We start from the raw sequence: 18904 nt of genomic DNA on the forward strand, positions 1-18904 counted from the left end.
TTTGGAAACTAAAAAGAAACGATGGCAGACAATGAATCTGAGCAGGACCCTCAAAATAAAGAAACTTGAAACAAATATCAGTTGAAATGGAGAAAGATCAATCAAATTTTGAATCCGAAATTTTCGCAGGGCGACGGTTCAGTAATATACAGAAATATCTTAGGGAAATAAGAAAGAGCCCTTCCATACTACCCATTGTAAACTACGAAAACATGAGCGTTAGAACCGATCAACACAAAGCAGAACTTTTTAACTCATTCTTCCAAAAAGTGTACAGTAACAAAGTTGACTACAAACCAACGGTCTTGAGGAGAAAATTTAATTCTCTGCATATAACAGAAAAATTGATATCAAATTGAATAATATATCAAGTAAACTACAACTCAACAAGTCAAACGGATCCGATAACTTTGGTAACATAATTTTTAAATTTTTCTCAGCAACTCTGAGCAAGTCACTCATCCTTCTTTTTCAAACAAAGTCCAATCAAGGAAAATTCCCTTCTTACTGGAAAATAAGTCAAATTACTCCTATCTATAGGGAGGGAAGCAAAGCGGAAGTGAATTGCTACAGACCCATTGGTCTACTCTGTTGTGTGTCCAAAATTTTTGAAATGTTTTTGACGGAATATATTCTCATTGTCGTCACAGATTAAACGAAAATAAATTTGGTTTTCGAAAGAATAGATCGGCAACCACTCAGCTTCTACTGTTTCTCGACACAGTATATCGCAAATTTGACACAATTTCATCGGACGACATTAGTATCCTCTACTTAATTTTTGCGAAAGCTTTTGATAAAGTACCACATCACCTCATTAAGAAACTCGAAAATTTTGATGTAGGAGGGGATATATTATTACTCTTGCACTCGTACTTAGAAGATAGAAAACAATTTGTCAAAAATGGAAATTGTTGTTCAAGTTTGGAGAACGTAACAATTGGAGTTCCACAAGGTTCTATACTTGGAGCACTACTGTTCCTAATTTTTATAAATGACTTGCCAGATGCAAACCCAATATTGAAGGTTTTGAATTTGCAGACGACTATAAGTTCATTGTTCATGATCAGGCAAAACTGTACAGAAAATACTGTGCAAAAAATATTGAAAACTGGTATCCAGAGAATGGAATGGAGTTAAATGCGAACAAATGCAAGTTGTTAAATGTTAGGGGTAATCTCACGACATCTATGTGTGGCCAGGAAACCCAAAAAGACCGTGTTTTAATAATTACATCAAATATCTCATGGCAAGGCAACTGCAACCACAGAGTGCAAAAAGCGACTAGTGCTTTTTTCCAAATAAAACGAGATATGTCGGCCATCAGCTCAACGTCAACCAAAATGAACTGCTATACTGGTTATATTGTTCCGATACTGACGTACTGCTCACAAGCATGGTTGCCTAACTGCACCAACATGTACATAATTGAAAAAGTGCAGATAATGTCTACTAAATGGATCCTAGGAATTTCACTTCAAAGTTACAAAGAACGTCTCATTAGCCTAAAACTCCTCCCACTCTGTCACTACGTTGAACTGCACGATCTTCTCTTCCTAGCTATTACACGTAATGAATTTGACCTTCCGACAAATTTTGAAACCCTTGAAGACGATAGGACAAGGCAACGCTGTTGGTGAATTGAAAATTTAAAATAACCGACTAGTCAAATCCGATGAAAACTTCTTCCACCGAACGAAACAACTCTACGACGTTGTAAATAGAAGTATTCAAAAATTTGGAGGCAACTTGAACAAACACACTATCACAAAAGCATACTGGCACTTTTTCACAACTCAATTCAGCCTAACAAACAAATGCTCTTGCGTATAATTTGCAGATGTGACAATTGTAATAATTGGAAAAAACTTGACAACTGAAACTCTACTCCCGGGAAACATAACCAAATTCTCTACTACTACTACTACTACTACTACTACTACTACTACTACTACTACTACTACTACTACTACTACTACTACTACTACTACTACTACTACTACTACTACTACTACTACTACTACTACTACTACTACTACTACTACTACTACTACTACTACTACTACTACTACTACTACTACTATGGGTGTGTGTAACTCCAATTGAAGGGTACTTGAGAGCAAGTAATTGAGGCAGCAAAAACTTACACAGATTTTATATAAAAGTGTAACATATCAGCCTTTAATAAAAAGACACTTTATTGGTCTGTCTTTTTTATTTTTGAGACTGCAGATCTACGAAGCTATTGCGGCTATTTTCTAGCAATCTGCGAGCTATGTTTTCACTTTTGTAAGATGTTTTCACACATTTTTTTCTTGACCTTGAGCTGTCGAAACGGGATAAACAGGTAAAGCTCAGCGAGCATCAAGTTAAATTAGAGGCCCTTAGCCTCGTTTAGTTGTCCTTCGATTACTTAGTAGTGAGGCTACTGGGAAGGCCGTAATTCGAGGTTAAAAGGTCATTTTTGTGCCAAAAATGTTGCAATTTTTGCGTTTTTCGAATTTTTTTCTTTGACCAGTCTAAAATTGAGGTTTGTAAAAGTTGAAGGTCTTTAGCAACTCGTAATTACTTTTTATGGTTATTTTAAGAGCTATATTTTTAGTACTCCAAACATACCGCAAATTTATAAAAAAAAATTTACAATTTTCATGTTTTGAAAATTTTTCTCAGTTTTTGAGGTTTCTCAGCCTTTGGCGTCAAGAAATCTCCTCCTGGGATTAATAACAAGTTATTGCATAGTATCTAGTGGCAACGAACTGGTTTTCTGTTTTGTACACTATTTTGAGCCGGTTTTATAAAACTTGCAGAATTTTTTTCCTGCATCAGGGCCCAGGAACCTCCAGGGTTTGATAATGAGTTATTTCATAGTTGCTAGAGGTAAAGAATGGTTATCAATGCTTTAATAACACAATTTTTGGCAATTTTTTGATAAAACTTAAATTTTCTGAAAATTATGTTCCAAGTTTATGGATCTTTATGAGACGTTGAAACTATTTAACGCTTGAAATAGGGATATTGAATTGTGTCTAGGGAAAAATAAAAGGTTCTGAAGATATTTAAATCAAGAATTTTTTGCTAAATTTTAAAATTTTTTGATTGTTTATAATTTGAACCTTTTCTTGTTATTTTCTGAGTTTAAAGATCTATATCTGGCCAACAAAATATTTTTATGTCTCGCAGATGAGCTACATGACAGAACTCCAGAGAAAAAAATGGTTTTGAACATTTTTTCCAGAGCAATTTAGAAATCTTCTTTAAATTGTGCACTTCTCAGATTTTTTGGAGCAGTTGTTGTATTTCTGGAGTTTATCTACCTTGAGTTGTAAATTTATCTCTTTCACGGCTTGTTAGTGAGTTAACGAGTATATTGAATTGTTTCATATATGGTCTTCCGGTTAAAAGCTTCAAGAGTTTTAGCAATTTTTTTTTGTTGAGTGATTCTTTTAGTTTTCCAACTTTTAGATTTTGTCTTTTTAGTTGCTATTGTTCAATTTATCTGCTGGTCAGGTACATTAGGTCTTTTTTTCATTCAATTCCTTGGATTGTATTCAGGATTTGTCCGGCTATGTTTTTTAGAATTCGTCGTCTCCATCGATGATTTTTATGCCTGACTTCTCGGAATTGACCTTTTCATTGACTTCAGTGACTTCTATTTCTTTGCAGTTTAAATTTTGAGTGCGTGACGTCATTTCTGCTTTGAGATCAATTGCGTGACTCACCTCTCTAAAAATGACTGCTGAGCTTCAAATTTATGGAGCTTTGAATTTAATGAACATTTACTTGTTAAATTTCAGTACCGTGCACCAAAGTAGTGCCAATATTATATGCCATAATTCTTGAGTATTAGTCTTAAGTTCTTGATTTCGAATATCAATTTTAAAAAAACCTCTAAGGCCTCTTTCTTCATAGACTGTATGTGTCATAAAATTGACAGTCCGAATCTATCCCAAAAGTCTAGTGGTCTATCAAATGACTTGTTGTCGATCTGTCTAACTTATTTCTCTAGTTGTTTCAATTCATGGAAGGCCACAAGCGGCTATTTTCTGGCAATCCGCCGGCTATGTTCATTGTAAACAGTTTCACAACGAAATTTTTCATTTGTCTGTATCATGGGTTATCGGGTTGTTTTTTAGGAGTTTTGACCATCTAAGGAACTTGGTAGGCATTTTGCGATAAAAAGTATATAATCTAATGTTTTCAGTTTTTTGCTTCATTTCCAGTTTCATGAAGGAAATTGTGCGCCATTAACGTAGCCTATTCTGACAGTGCTATAGCATGCACGTAAATAGTATTAAGGATCTAACCCTTACAGAAACATGTTTTACGAGCTCTCTGTTGTTAAATGTGTAAGAGTCTTTCAATTTGTGATAAAGATTACGTATGCCTTTAACAGTGCAGTTATCAATAGCAGTAAGGAGATTCTGTTATGCTAGCAGATTATAAAGTTTTGCGGCGCAATATCTCATTGACGATCTTACAGCTTTTTTCTGCGAAGAGGTTCGTAAAAAAAATTATAAGAACCTTTTCTAGTAAATCTTTTGATCTCAAAACAAAATAGGTCATTTAGGTATGTTTCAGAATGCAATTGGTATATAGATCTCCGGAGGAATGTGAGCTTTTCGTAGATATGTAGTTCGAATACTGACAATATTTTATGTCTCAGTTTTATTATATCGCAGTAATCGCCGTTACGAAAATAAATAAGTTTTTTCTGCAGATATTTTATTCAAAATTGAATATTTTATGCAACCAAGTATTAAAATGCCGTTTTGTATTATTGGATCTACATCACTATTATTGTAGCGACTTAGCAACTGAGTGGGAACATAATATTTTATTTTACAAATAATTTTACACTTTACCGAGTCTTTTTTAATATAATCAATATGAAACCTGAACGTCAGTTTAGAATCTAAGTTTAAACGAAAACTTAACCTCTTAACCTTTGTTCAATAGCAACCGGACAGTTGTTCATACTGTACTGATGATTGGAAGCAATTGAGCTAAGATTTAATTGAACTCTTATCTAAACGAAGGGACCAGTCGTTTGCTAATAGCCAATTGCCGATTTCATTGAAATCTGTTTCAATATCCTCTGGTTTAAATCCAACCGATGATAAATTAGTGTCATCTGCAGACAGAGTTTTGTTTGTGCATTTGCAGAATTTGGTAATATCATTAATGTAAATAATGAATTATAGATGTCCTTTTTGTACGCCACAATTTAAAATGCTCCAGTTTAATAAGCATCCTTTTACTTGAACTCTTTAGTACCTATTCGATAAATACGAGGTAAACCACTTGTGGCAGTTGCCGCGAATAACATTACATTCTAACCTATGCTGCATATTTGATGATCTATCGTATCAAACGCCTTCTTTGGATCAGGATAAAAACTTTTCCAATCCAAAAGGAGTTCGAATCAATAAATTTTCTATTCAATAAGTTCGACCATGGCATCAACCGTATTGTATTCACGGTGGAATCCAAATTGTGTATTTGTAAACAACAGGTTATGCTCGAAAAAATAATACACTCGATTATACATAATTCTTTCAAAAACGTTACTCCAAGTAAAAAGCAGTGATATTGGCCTATTATTGTTTTCATGTCTTATCACGATCCTTACGCAAATTATTGACTTATTGGCTTTTGCTAAAGTGTTTAAAAACTTTCAATTAATGATTGATAGATTAATAAGATATGTTTAGTATGGAACAGCGACCTCGAGATAATTTTAAACAGAATGTTGATGTCAAGTCAGAAAAGAATACTTTTTGTCTAATTCATCTATAGTTTTTTGTATTTCATTATTAATAGCCGCCCTCATCTTCTCAGCCGGCTATTATAGCGCTCCTATTTTTTTTACAATTCAAAGAATTTGAATTGTATTGGGGCGCTGTCTTTTTTTAAGATCTGTTCACACATTTTCATGATTTTTGAAGTCAAATTGGAGTAGTGATTTTGGTCACGCCGAAACAGGAAGTGGAGCGAAAAAGCGAGTGGTTTTGCGGCGTGAAATTTTTTCGCTCTAAATTTAAAGTAGAGTGAGATAACGGGGTTTGAACAAAAATTCGCTTTCTCGCTAGTGGTTTTTTGTTCACATGCGGCAATTTCACTTTGATTTTTACAATTTTTCGATTTTTTGGATCGGATTTTTTTCTAAATGGTTTTCCCAATCCATTCATAGTCCGTTCTTGGTCTAGTTTTCTGTTTAGTCAATGAATTGTACGTCAGGACTTGTCCTGCTATGTTTTTTTACTTCGTCGAATAAAAACTGTTTCGCTTTACCTCATTTTGCCGCTTTTTCAACATTTTGCGTGATATCTTTTTGACTTCTCTAGGCTAGTTTCTCTCTTCTCTCATTCTGCTAAAAGTGATTTTGAACATCAGTTGCTCAGCAAAGCAATTCAAAATGAACAGAGTCAGTATAAAAATTGAAGTCAGAAGTAGAAACGGGATAAACCCATAAAGCCCAATTTTAGATGCCCGCTATTTGAACGTCGTTCCTATAAGTATTAGTTACCATCTCTAATGCTTATTGGTATTGATAGTAGCCCCTGTAGCCTCTCTCTAAGAAACAGAAGTACTTTAAGTTCAACTACGAAATGCCATCAAAATAAATCGGACTTAAAAAATGTTTTTGTACAAAAATCTTTTTTTTTCAATATCTTCTATTCTTTCAATCCCAATCATGCTTATTGGAATCAACGGCGGCTATTTTCCGGCAATCTGCCGGGTATGTTCTGATGTTGGAAAGAGGAACCTTGACTTGTCGGTCATGGGAATGTATAGTTTGGAGAGGAATATTAGGTAATCGGCTTGAAATATTTATCCTAGCATCAGCAAAAAATCATTGAATGCGTTCGTAATCTCACTACCAAAATGAGCCTTGGTTGTCAGCGCATGCTTTGGGCGTGTCTGTCTTTTTGTAATGTGCAGGGTAATCTGAAGGGTACTGTACGAGTTTATATTACCCATTTTTCATGTCCAATTTCCGTTAACTATGAGCTATACAGTTTCATTGAAGAAGATTGTCACATTTCATCATTTGCATATAAATTTCGACATATTTGCCACATATTGATACAATTGATCATATAACCTGTTTGAACATTATGTGCGCAATTGTCACCGATTCTCCCTTTTTTGGGGGTCCATTATAGAAAATAGTGTCCTTCTTTCTTTGGATAAGCAGAGACTAAAGCTTGGGTCAAAATTTTGTATAAAGCTGATCAATTCATGACAGTTAGAGACCACAAATTTATAAATCTCATTTTTGTTTTGCAGGTGTTCGCTCTGAAACGTCTGGATGACTTGTCAAATATTTTCTGGGTTGAAATCGCAGATTCAATTGAAAAAATGTAAGTTTAAAGAAGATTTATTGATCTACAAAGTTCTGTTCTGAATAGGTGATGTTTTTTTTGTTTTGCAGTGAACGCATATATGACGATGAAAGCTTTCCTGAACGTCAGCTGGCTGCGCTCGTGGCTTCAAAGGTAATGTCTAATCCTTTTGATGTTCACAATTGATTTGATTTTTTGATTTTATGCATCTATTCCGTTTGCAACCCCCCCCCCCCGGTACTTTATACACTCTCCATTTACACAGCACGTGTCATATAGTAAACCGTTATGAAAAACTATGGCACGTGGGTCGGGGGTGCAAATAATATGCACCCAATAAGCTGGGGAGGGGGGTACAAACGGAAAAGATCCTATTTTATTCATAAAACAGTGAGAATTTCTCCTACTAGATCACCTCGTGGCTCGAACGGTAAGGTTAAGTGGAAAGTAATCAATGCTTTGCAAAACTATATAGCTACTGGTACTGAAATTAACTATGGAGAGTTTATAGACGAAACAAGCAATTCATTTCTTAATAAAATAGCATATTAAACTTTCATGTCATCCCAATCTGAATGTTTCGGTATAGGCGTTTATAATATCAATGAGATAACATAAATCTTATATTTGAAAGCTTGGATTGTTTATTTTTTCGGTGACTATCGGAGAAGTTACAAGTTTTAGAGGTCAATGTTGTATCTGAACTCTAATCAGGTCCCCTTCTAAGACTTCTAGCAAAGGTTGAGACTCGGCAACTCTGGGCTGGAGATTTGAACACATGTTGGCAGCTCTTGACAAAAGCCTAACCAAGACTTGTCAGAACTGATCAAATCTTATAACCGATATGAGATGTAATCAAGACTGTTAACCCTAGATGTGAAATTTAGTTTAGAAGTATTAAAAAATTTGTACTCTTTTTGATTACTACTAAGCAATGTATAATTAATTTCTCAACGCAGAGTTAAAGTTGTCGAGTACGACTTTATACGGAGTAGTTTTAAAACTATTTTTCCACTTATTACGTAATCAAAAATTTGGTTTGCGGGACCGGTGATTGAGAAGTGAAAAAAATAGATCCAATTAATTTCCTTTTTTTGAAGGAAACATGTAAATTAAGAAACCTAACCTTTGGGTGAACTACCTACATGTTCACAATAATGAAATGAACATATGAACAAATAATTCACAAAATTTCCTCCCTTATTTGGCAGGTATTCTACAATATTGAAGCATACGAAGAGGCAGTGAGTTATGCCCTTGCAGCTGGAAAGTTATTCGACATCGAGTCCTGTTCCCTGTACGTTGAGACTATCATATCCAAGTGCATCGATGAGTATGTTGCTATCCAGACACACAATCTGCTGGCCAAGGAACCTTCGGAACGGAGATCAGTCGATAGTAGACTGGAGCATATTGTTCATAGAATGTTTGAGAAGTGTCTACAAAATGAGCAATATAAACAGGTGAAAATTGACTAATTGGTCTTTTGCTTCCAAATTGTATTCGGTTTAAGAAACAGCAAAAAGAATTAAAGAATTTATTGCTGTTAATGGTCGGTTTTCAAGTGACCATGATTTAATATAACTCTTTTCAAGTTTCGCCAGGCTCTTCTTTTCATCACAATTTGTTCATTAGCCCGTATGATCACATCTTACCCCTACATCGTTTTACCCCGCAAACTTTCACCCCAAAAGCCTCTCCCCAAAGTTTTACAATTTTTGACCGTTAATTGTACCAATTGAATACAATCAGAAACGTGGTCAAATGATAGAGGGGTGACTTAATCGGGGTGAAATTATGGGGGAGGGGGATTAATGTGGGAAAAGCTGGGAGCCGTTTGTTTAAAATATGGAAATCAAACGTTGTGAACAATTGTTGAACAAATTCTGAATGTGCAAACTTGAAATTATCTGAAGTTTCTATTCTACTTTTTGGAAGAATTTACCTCGAAAGTTTCCTTTTTATCTGCAAGGCATGTTGCATGTAATGAATAATCTAGGGGAATTCGGGCACGAGGTTGGCATTTTTAAAGGGGAACACTTTTCTAAAGTGAAAGTATCATTTCATATCAAGTTGAATTATCATTACTCTTAGTATTTATGTTTTTAATACTATGTACAATGTGATTGGCTCGCGGTGGGCGACAGGCGGCTCTAGGCAAGTCAATCTATATAACCGGTTACGTGCTTGAAATAAAAATTCCATCTAACTTTTCTTAGAAAAACGAAACATAGTCAATTTCTTCCCAACAAAAAGCTGGGAATTCTTTATATAGAGAAATTAAATCAATAAACCTTACACGGTTGTTCTCGAATAAATCGAGAAAAATTAGAATAAGGCTATCGTTTTTTTACAGCTCATTGGGATGTCATTGGAGGCGAAGCGACTTGACGTGTTCAGCAGAACTGTGCGAGAGGTGAAACAGAAGCAGCAGCAAGCTAAAGGCGCACCTGTAGCAGGAGTGACGTCACTTGACCTCCTCTCATATGCAATGTCAATATGTCTCAAGTTCATTCACAACAGACAATGGAGAGATATGGTCAGCATCATTGTCGCTTTTGCTTAAATAACTTCTTGCTAAAATTTCAAATTGATCGAACGCTTTCTGAGTTGATGCATTCATTCTGATGGTTTTTGACTATGTATTATAAGTTTTATGTGTAATGAAAAACGAGAGTGGACAACCAGTATTTTAATGTTCTCAGGTAATGCGAGAGATTGTTGAGTTGTATCGTGAGGAACTGACACCCGACTACATTCAAATGGCACAGTGTCTCATCTTCCTCAACGACTCCGGAGCAGTTGCCAAGATGCTTGAGAACTTACTGGAATCGGTGAGTATTTTGAGGACCGTCCATGTACAAGTTGACTTCGATTGCTTTTGCTCCTGCGATCGAGTTGTGCTATTTAGTAGCAAACATTTTTACTGGTTTCAATCACAATCGGGTTGTTTTTCGTCAATATGCAAGGTCAATATGTTAACGAATATTTAGAGTAATCTATGGATATTACATTCCTGACAGTGTACGTTATAATAAAAATTATCAAAATATCGCCATTTCGTTTTGTATTTGACCTGTATCAATGAAAATTTCCTCGGACAGGCTGCTTTGCAGGTCAAACTTTTAACTTCATCTTATGTTTTGAAGACGGTGCTTTCTGATTTCATGTTAGAGAGCGTTGTGTTTCTTAAAAATGTCTTCTAAATTTGTTTTTTAGGATGAAGAATTGTCGTACCAAATAGCCTTTGACGTGTACGAAAATGCAACTCAACACTTCGTCTTGAGTGTATCACGAGTACTGTCGGGTGAACCAGTTGGGCCCGGATCACTGGACGAGACTGCGGGTGGGGTCGGCACCTCCACGTTGCCAGTGGGCACTACCCCCTACTCAGAGGTCACCCTTATGGAGTCCACCAATACATCGGCAATGGATAACCACAGGGAACGAGATCCTACGGGAGGGTAGGTACAGTTTCGTTAAGGGCTCAGAGAGATGGTGGATGGTAGCAGCCAATGCTTTGACATTTTTTTTATGCAGCGCAAATTTTTTGAATTATATTTGGGGCTCTACACATTTAAGATTGACTCGGGTAAAGTCACATAGCGAAGTGTGAGAACTGAAAACTGGCAACACACAAATTGGTGCTTTTTAATAGCCGCCCTCATCTCAGCCGGTTATTATAGCAGCCCTTTTTTTACGACTCGAATAGGAGAATCGTGAAGCGTCTTTTTTTAAATGCCGCAAAGCGATAGTTGAGGCTATTATTGGCCTTCTCGTGTTTTTTTTTTTCAATTCAGACTTTAAGATGCAATCTGAAGTCATTTTTGTGATTTCGCCGTTTAAGACGGTTTTTAGCGGTTTTTTTATTCTTCAAGTTTTTGTATTCCTGTCTGGTTGAAAATAATCTCGATAGTTTGGGGACCGTTTTTTTTTGAGTGATATCATTTGAGTTTTTCTTTTACTTTTCGAGTGACTTTTACGCCCTTCACTTTTTGCGTTTCGCGTGATCTAAAATTTTCTCTCAATCACAATTTCAAGCTGCTGAATTCAATTGTCGGCAATTTAATACTAAAAGTCAAATGAAAAGTTCGGCGAAACTGGTGCCCTTTTTACCTTAAATCTGAATAGTGGTATATGTTAACCTCTAATGTGGTTATTTGAAGGTCACTATTGAACTTCTTAGTCCCATTTAGGCTCCTTCCCTCACCTCCCCCGACTGAAGCAGGCTGCAATTGTTTAGAGCTCGCACTAGTCGTTCGAGAGTAATTCTTCCGACGTTTAGTCGGTTATGTTGAATAGCCGTCCTCATCTTATCAGCCGACTATTATAGCGCTCCTATTTTTTTCGTCGAACTTTTTTTTCGCTTTACCCATTTTGCCGCTTTTTCGACATTTTCCGTGAAATCTTTTTGACTTCTTTCGGCTAGTTTCACTCTTCTGTCATTCTGCTCAAAGTCCTTTTAAACAGCAGCTGCTCAGCAAAGCAATTGAAAGTGAAGAGAGTCAGTATTAAAAAATCTAAAGTCAGAAATAGAAATGGGACAAACCCATAAAGCCCATTTTTAGATGCCCGGTACTTGAACTTTGTAATCATGAGTTTTAGTTACTATCTATAATGCTTATTGGTTTTGATACTAGTAGCCTGTAGCCTCTCAGTGAGAGACAAGAGTATGTTCAATTACGAAATGACATCAAAAGAAATTGCACTTAAAAATGTTTTTATACAAAAATCAATTTTTGTTGATATTTTCTTTTCTTTCAATCCCAATAGAGTTATGGGAATCAACGGCGGCTATTTTGCGCAATCTGCCGGATATGTTTTCCAATTTTTTTGATATTCAATCTTCAATTGAGAGTTCTCTCAGGGCTATTGTTACTTAGTGAAAAAAGTAAAGGTTTGATAGGCCAGATTAATGTATAAGTGACCCATTCTGCAGTTTTGGTTAATTGCTCTCAACAAGTTTAAACCAATTATAAGTCATGTCTTTTTATGCTTATAGGGCATTAAATACTCTTAGAGTTTTTCGGCTCACTAGATGCTAGAATCTAAGTATGCAATTTATCGAAATGTGTGGAGACATCAATTCATGGCTAGAAGGGTTCATAGTTTGAACCTCTCCCCCTCCCTCACACCACATCAGCCCGCCCCAATTTAACCCCTGTCGATCCCCACTCCCTATACGGCCGTGTCTTTTTTTAATTGCCTTAAATCTCAGGCTATTTTTGGCCTTCTGTTGGTTTTTTCAATTCAAAAAATTTATATTGTGGCGCTGTCTTTGTTTATTTGTTTATTAATAGCCGCGAAGCGATAGCTGAGGCTATTATTGGCCTTCTTTTGGTTTTTTATTTATTTCTTCGTCAAGATTTTTGTTACCACCATATGACGTCACAACCACTTCAAATCTGCTTTTGTTCAATCGTTCATGCAATTTCAACTGAGGTGCGTGCGTGACGTCATTTTACAATCTTAGTTGAGCGAGTTTTTTGTTCCTTCGCGTTAGTAAATTTTTGGTCACAACGTGACTTACCTCACTCTCAAAAATGACTTCCTCACTCTGAAACTGACTTTTCTTTGAGTGCATGAGATTTTGCGCTGAGAAATAATTAGATTTTGAGGCTGCTCGCAAACTGACACTATCTTTGTCTATTTGCATCTGAAAAGCTTTCTGAAGCATTGCGCCGTTGGTGTCTCGAAATAATTGAAGGATGGAAGCCTTTTTTGAAAGGCATTGACAATTTACTCATTGGAGTTCCCCTCATATCGAAGCCTTGAACTGTCTCGGAATTGTTCTGGGATTGCAGAGGCGAAGAATTAATAACCCAGCATGAAAAAGCCTTTTTGTAAAGTTGTGACGTTATCGATATTTAGCCTTTGTATTGAAACCCAATTGACCTAATAGTACACAACGCTTGTTTGATACGTTGTCCCGTTAGAGATTATTTGAGAGGATCTAATTTTGTCTAATCATTTCCTGAAATGGAAGTGATGCGCGATAATTACCCTTTGCGTGTCTTTCCCATTATAGATTATAGACTAATGATGGAGGGAGGGGGGAGGGGGCTGTATGTAATGTGGCCACTGAGCGGGGGGTATAATGGGAAATATTCCTTTTGTGGTATCGAGCTTAACGATATACTAAGGCTTCATTAGCGAAAGATTAATTGTACTAAATCTTCCGCTACCATTTATTGACTGTGGTTTAGACGGCAAGAGGACATTTAAGCAATGCGTGTCAGTTAAGAAAATTACACGTAAATCTGGTAAGAAGGCTAAGAGTCGAATTTAAACTATGATACAGATTAAGTACGTCATTAGGTTAAAGGACGTAATTGATTTGAAAATGTGAACTCTGGTTAAGTTAATTATAGTACGGGTTAAGTACCCCATTGAGGTAAAGGACGGAGTTGAGTTGACAGTGAACTCATAAAGTGAAGATTAGAGACGGGATCCTGTCTGGCTGTCGTTTGAAGTGTCGGAGATATCACTATGTTCCGATTTATTAAGAAATATAATGAAGGGAAACCTTTTACAAGTATGGATGAGCATCAATTTTTTGTACCTAATTTTCGTACGTGACTGAGGTGTTTATGCAATGATTAAAATATCCCATTATTGTAAAGGAATTCTGGGAATAGAGTGCTTAATATAATAACTAAATTCTCTGCCCCCCTCTACCCCTCCCCCCAAGCACTGGTGCTATTTTTATTAATTGCTCTCAAACGAAGTTTGTTGCATTTATATTAGTTCTGTCGGTCTTTTTTAATAGCCGCACAGCGATAGCCGGGGCTATTATTGGCCTTCTCTTGGTTTTTTTTGTCGTCATGACTTTTACGACCAAATGACGTCACAGCCACTTTTTGTTCATTCGTTCATGCAATTTCAACTGAATTGCATGTGTGACGTCATTTTTCGCTCATAGTAGAGCGAGTTTTTTGTTCATGCGCGTGATTAATTTTTCGGTCACACTTGACTTACCTCACTCAAAAAATTGACTTCCTCACTCTGAAACTGACTTTTCTTTGCTTTAATTCAAAGAGATAAGGTCAAATGAGTGCTGTTCACTCTAATTGAAGGTTATTGAAGAGCAGCTACTAGAAACAGCAAATTATACAGATTCTTAAGTAAAATTTAACATCTCAGCCCTTTACGAATAGATTAAGTTTTTTTTGGTCTGTCTTTTTTACTCTTTTTTTGAGACTACAGATCTATGAAGCTATTGCGGCTATTTTCTGGCAATTTGCCAGCTATGTTTTCTTTGTTGTCTCTGTTCACACATTTTCATGATTTTTCAAATAAAATTAAAGTAGTGATTTTGGTAACGCCGAAACGAAGTGGAGCGAAAAAATTAGTGGTTTTGTGGCGTGGAATTTTGTCACCCGATTTTTAATGTAGTGAGAAAATGGCGTTTGAACAAAAATAAGCATTCTCGCTTGTAGTTTTTCACATGTAACATTTTGACATCCCAATCCATTCATAGCCCATTCTGTGTCTAATTTTTGCTTAGTCAATAAAATTTCTTTGTTGTAGTTCAGGTGTTGTCCTATCTGTTTTATTTCGTCAACAGGATTTTCGTTACGACCATATGACGTCAAAATCACCAATTCAAATATGCTTTCTGTTCATTCGTTTATGCAACTTTAATTGAACTTCGTGTGTGACGTCATTTTTAACTCTTAGTGGAGTGTTTTGGTTTGTTCATCTGTGTGATTAACTTTTTGGTCACACGTGACTTACCTCACTCTCAAAAATCACTTCTTCTCTCTGCAATTGACTTTCCTTTGCTTTAAGTCAAAGGCCAAATGAGTGCAGAGGTTTAACTGAAGGGTAATTGAGGGAGCTAATAGAATCTGCGATGTGTTAGACATTCCTAAAATTTAACATTTTAGCATTTTCATTTTTCAAGTTTCTTTTTTGCTGTGTTTCTTTTACCATCTTTTCGAGACTGCAGATCATTGAAGCCATTGCGGCTGTTTTCAGGCAATCTGCAAGCTTTGTTCGGTGATTTTGGAGTATTTAAAACAGGATGTGAAATTCAATGACACACGTGAAAACTAAATGTTTAGGTCAAAAAGTCGAAAGAATTGAAATGGAGAGAGAATAGAGTGGTTGTTTGATCATTCCTCGTTTCGGAGAGTGACGAAAAAAAGTATGTGCGAAAAAGTTTTTGCCAAGGTGGCAAAATTTTTCGAAGCAGTTTTTTAAAGTTTTTTGGGTAAACTAGTTGTCTGAACAATATTAAGAACTATCTGTATGTTTGGGAGCCCTAATGACCATCTCAATCTTTTATTGGACTTTAAGATACAATCTGAAGTCATTTTTGTGATTTCGCCGTTTAAGACGGTTTTTAGCGGTTTTTGTTTTCAAGATTTTTACTGCCTGGTGGAACTTAGTCTTGATATTGGTTTGTGGACCGTTTTATATGAGTGACATCATTTGAGTTTTGTAGTTGAAGTAAAATGGCTAATTTTAAATCCTTTGCTTTTTCTATATGAGAATTTTTTGACTGAATCTTCTGCTGTTCTTTTTTTCTAATTGTTTTTATGTCATCTTTTATTGAGATTGCTCTCAAAGCTATTGTTTCTAAGTGAAAAAAGTGGAGATTTGATAGGCAAGATTAATGTAAAAGTGACAAATTCTGCAGTTTTGGTTAATTGCTCTTGCCAAGTTTAAATCAATTATCAGTCATTTGGTCTTTTTATGCTTGTAGGGCATTAATTTCTCATAGAGCTTATCGGCTCACTAGACACTAGACTCTAAGTTTGCAATTGATCAAAGTGTCTGAAGACAATTTTTCATGACTTGAATTGTGGTTCTCAGGGTTTGAACCTCGCCCCCTCCCTTACACCTACAATTCACCCCACCCCAACTTAACCCTTGTCGATCCCCACTTACTATACGGCCGCACTCAACCCCACACGCGTTCAATTGAACTAAAGCTAGCCTCCTACTGCATAGCTAGCGATTGACAAAGCCAACTTTTTTGAAGCGTTTTTTTAATTGTCTCAAAGCGAAAGCTGAGGCTATTATTGGTCTTCTTGGTTTTTTCAATTCGATGAATTTGAATTGTATTGGGGAGCTGTCTTTGTTTAAGATCTGATCACACATTTTTATGACTTTTGAAGGCAAATTAGAGTAGTGATTTTTGTAATGTCGAAACAAACACGAAATGGAGCGAAAAAGCTGGTGGTTTTGGACTTTTGTCACTCGATTTTTAAAGTAGTGAGAAAATGGTGTTTGAACAAAAATAAGCTTTCTCGCTAGTAGTTTTTCCACATGCGGCATTTTGACATCCCAATCCATTCATAGCCCATTCTGTGTCTAGTTTTTTGTTTATTCAATAAAAATTCTTTTTTGTAGTTCAGGACTTGTCCTATCTTTTTTATTTCGGCAACAGGATTGTTACGACCATATGACGTCAAAATCACCTATTCAAATATCCTTTCTGTTCATTCGTTTATGCAACTTTAATTGAGTTTCGTGCGTGACGTCATTTTTGAATCTTTTTGGAGTGTTTTCTTGTTCATTTGCGTGAGTAGAGTAACTTTTTGGTCACACGTGACTCACTCTTTTTGCTCACTCTCAAAAATCATTTCCTCTCTCTGCAATTGAATTTTTTTACTCTATTTCAAAGGTCAAATGAGTGTAAAAGTCTAACTGAAAGGTATTTAAGGGCACCTAATAGAATCAGCAATACAATAAACCTTCCTAAAATTTAACAGCTGAGCATTTTCAAGTTTTTTTGCTCTGTTTCTATAACCAGATTTTTGAAACTGCAGATCTACGAAGCTATTGCGGCCATTTTCTGGCAATCTGCCAGCTTTGTTCGATAATTGTTGGAGAGTATTCAAAAGGGGATGTAAAATTCATCGACACACGTGAAAACTAAATGTTGATAGGTCAAAATGTCGAAAGAATTAAAATGCAGAGAGAAGAGTGGTTTTCTGATCATGCCGCGTTTCGGAGAGTGACGAAGAAAAGTATGTGCGAAAATTTTCTTGCTCAGCTGGTATAGTTTTTCGAAGCAGGTTTTCGAAGCATGTTCATATTTGGGAGCCCTTACGATCATCTTTATCTTGTATTGGACTTTAAGATGCAATCTGAAGTCATTTTTGTGATTTCGCCGGTTAAGACCCTTTTTAGCGGTTTTTGTGTTCTTTAGGTTTTTTACTGTTTGGTTGAAATTAATCTTGACAGTTTGGGGACCGTTTTATATAAGTGATGTCATTTGCATTTTTTTAGTAGAAGTCAAATGGCTAATTTTAAAACTTTGGCATTTTCTTTTTGAGAAATTTTTGCCTGATTCTTCTGCTGTTCTTTATTTCTATCTGTTTTGATGTTCAATCTTTTATGGAGAGTTCTCTCAGGGATATTGTTACTAAGTGAAAAAAGTAAAAGTTTGATAGGCCAGATAATTGGCCAGATTTTTACGACTCGAATAGGAGAATTGTCACACCTATTTTTAAAAATGCCGCAAAGTGATAGGTGAGACTATTATTGGCCTTCTCTTGTTTTTTTTCAATTCAGACTTTAAGATGCAATCTGAAGTCGTTTTTGTGATTTTTCCGTTTAAGACGGTTTTTAGCGGTTTTTGTATTCTTCAAGTTTTTACTGTCTGGTTGAAATTAATCTTGATAGTTTGGGGACCGTTTTATTTGAGTGATATCGTTTTATTTGAATTTTTTTTTTACTTTTCGAATGACTTTTACGCCCTTGACTTTTTCAGTTTGGCGTGATCTTAAATTTTCTCTCAATCACAATTTCAAGCTGCTGAATTCAATTGTCGGCAATTTAATACTAAAAGTCAAATGAAAAGTTCGGCGAAACTGGTGCCCTTTTTACCTTAAATCTGAATAGTGGTATATGTTAACCTCTAATGTGGTTATTTGAAGGTCACTATTGAACTTCTTAGTCCCATTTAGGCTCCTTCCCTCACCTCCCCCGACTGAAGCAGGCTGCAATTGTTTAGAGCTCCCACTAGTCGTTCGAGAGCAATTCTTCCGACGTTTAGTCGGTTATGTTTTCCAATTTTTTCGATATTCAATCTTTTATTGAGAGTTCCAGGGCCTTTGTTACTAAGTGAAAAAAGTAAAGGTTTGATAAGCCAGATTAATGTTCAAGTGACCAATTCTGCAATTTTGGTTAATTGCTCTAAACAAGTTTAAACCAATTATGAGTCATGTCTTTTTTGCTTGTAGGGCATTAAATTCGAGTTTTTCGGCTCACAAGTTGTCGGACTCTAAGTATGCAGTTTAACGAAATGTCCGGAGACATTAATTTATGGCTTGAAGTGCGGTTCTTTGAGTTTGAACCTCCTCTCCTCTCTTACACCTAAACATCACCCCGCCCCAACTTAACACTTGTCGATCGCCACTCCTAAACCATAGCTAGCTACTGAAAAAACCAACTGCTCGACATTCGTTTCTGCGCAATTCGCCCCAGGTCACCCGTTTGTTTTGTTATTATTAGCCGCGAACCGTAAGTGGCTGTTATTGGAACTTCGTTTTTTTAATTCGTCGTATCAATCGAGGATTCTTGCGTTAACTTTTTCAATTTAC

At 36.0% G+C, this 18904-nt stretch overlaps 1 protein-coding gene across 1 annotated transcript in view; it reads left to right on the plus strand.

Moving 5' to 3' along the window:
- The window catches only part of LOC142344913 (26S proteasome non-ATPase regulatory subunit 1-like), a 628982-nt gene that overhangs the window by 576483 nt on the left and 33595 nt on the right, over positions 1-18904 (plus strand). The window contains exons 4-9 of the mRNA XM_075396972.1: positions 7291-7364; positions 7436-7499; positions 8558-8809; positions 9703-9885; positions 10052-10180; positions 10566-10810. Of these exons, the coding sequence (XP_075253087.1) occupies positions 7291-7364; positions 7436-7499; positions 8558-8809; positions 9703-9885; positions 10052-10180; positions 10566-10810 (947 nt within the window). The remainder of the gene's footprint in view (positions 1-7290; positions 7365-7435; positions 7500-8557; positions 8810-9702; positions 9886-10051; positions 10181-10565; positions 10811-18904) is intronic.

Source organism: Convolutriloba macropyga, chromosome 8, assembly GCF_964194025.1.
Source record: "Convolutriloba macropyga chromosome 8, txConMacr16.3, whole genome shotgun sequence".
Taxonomy (NCBI): domain Eukaryota; kingdom Metazoa; phylum Xenacoelomorpha; order Acoela; family Convolutidae; genus Convolutriloba; species Convolutriloba macropyga.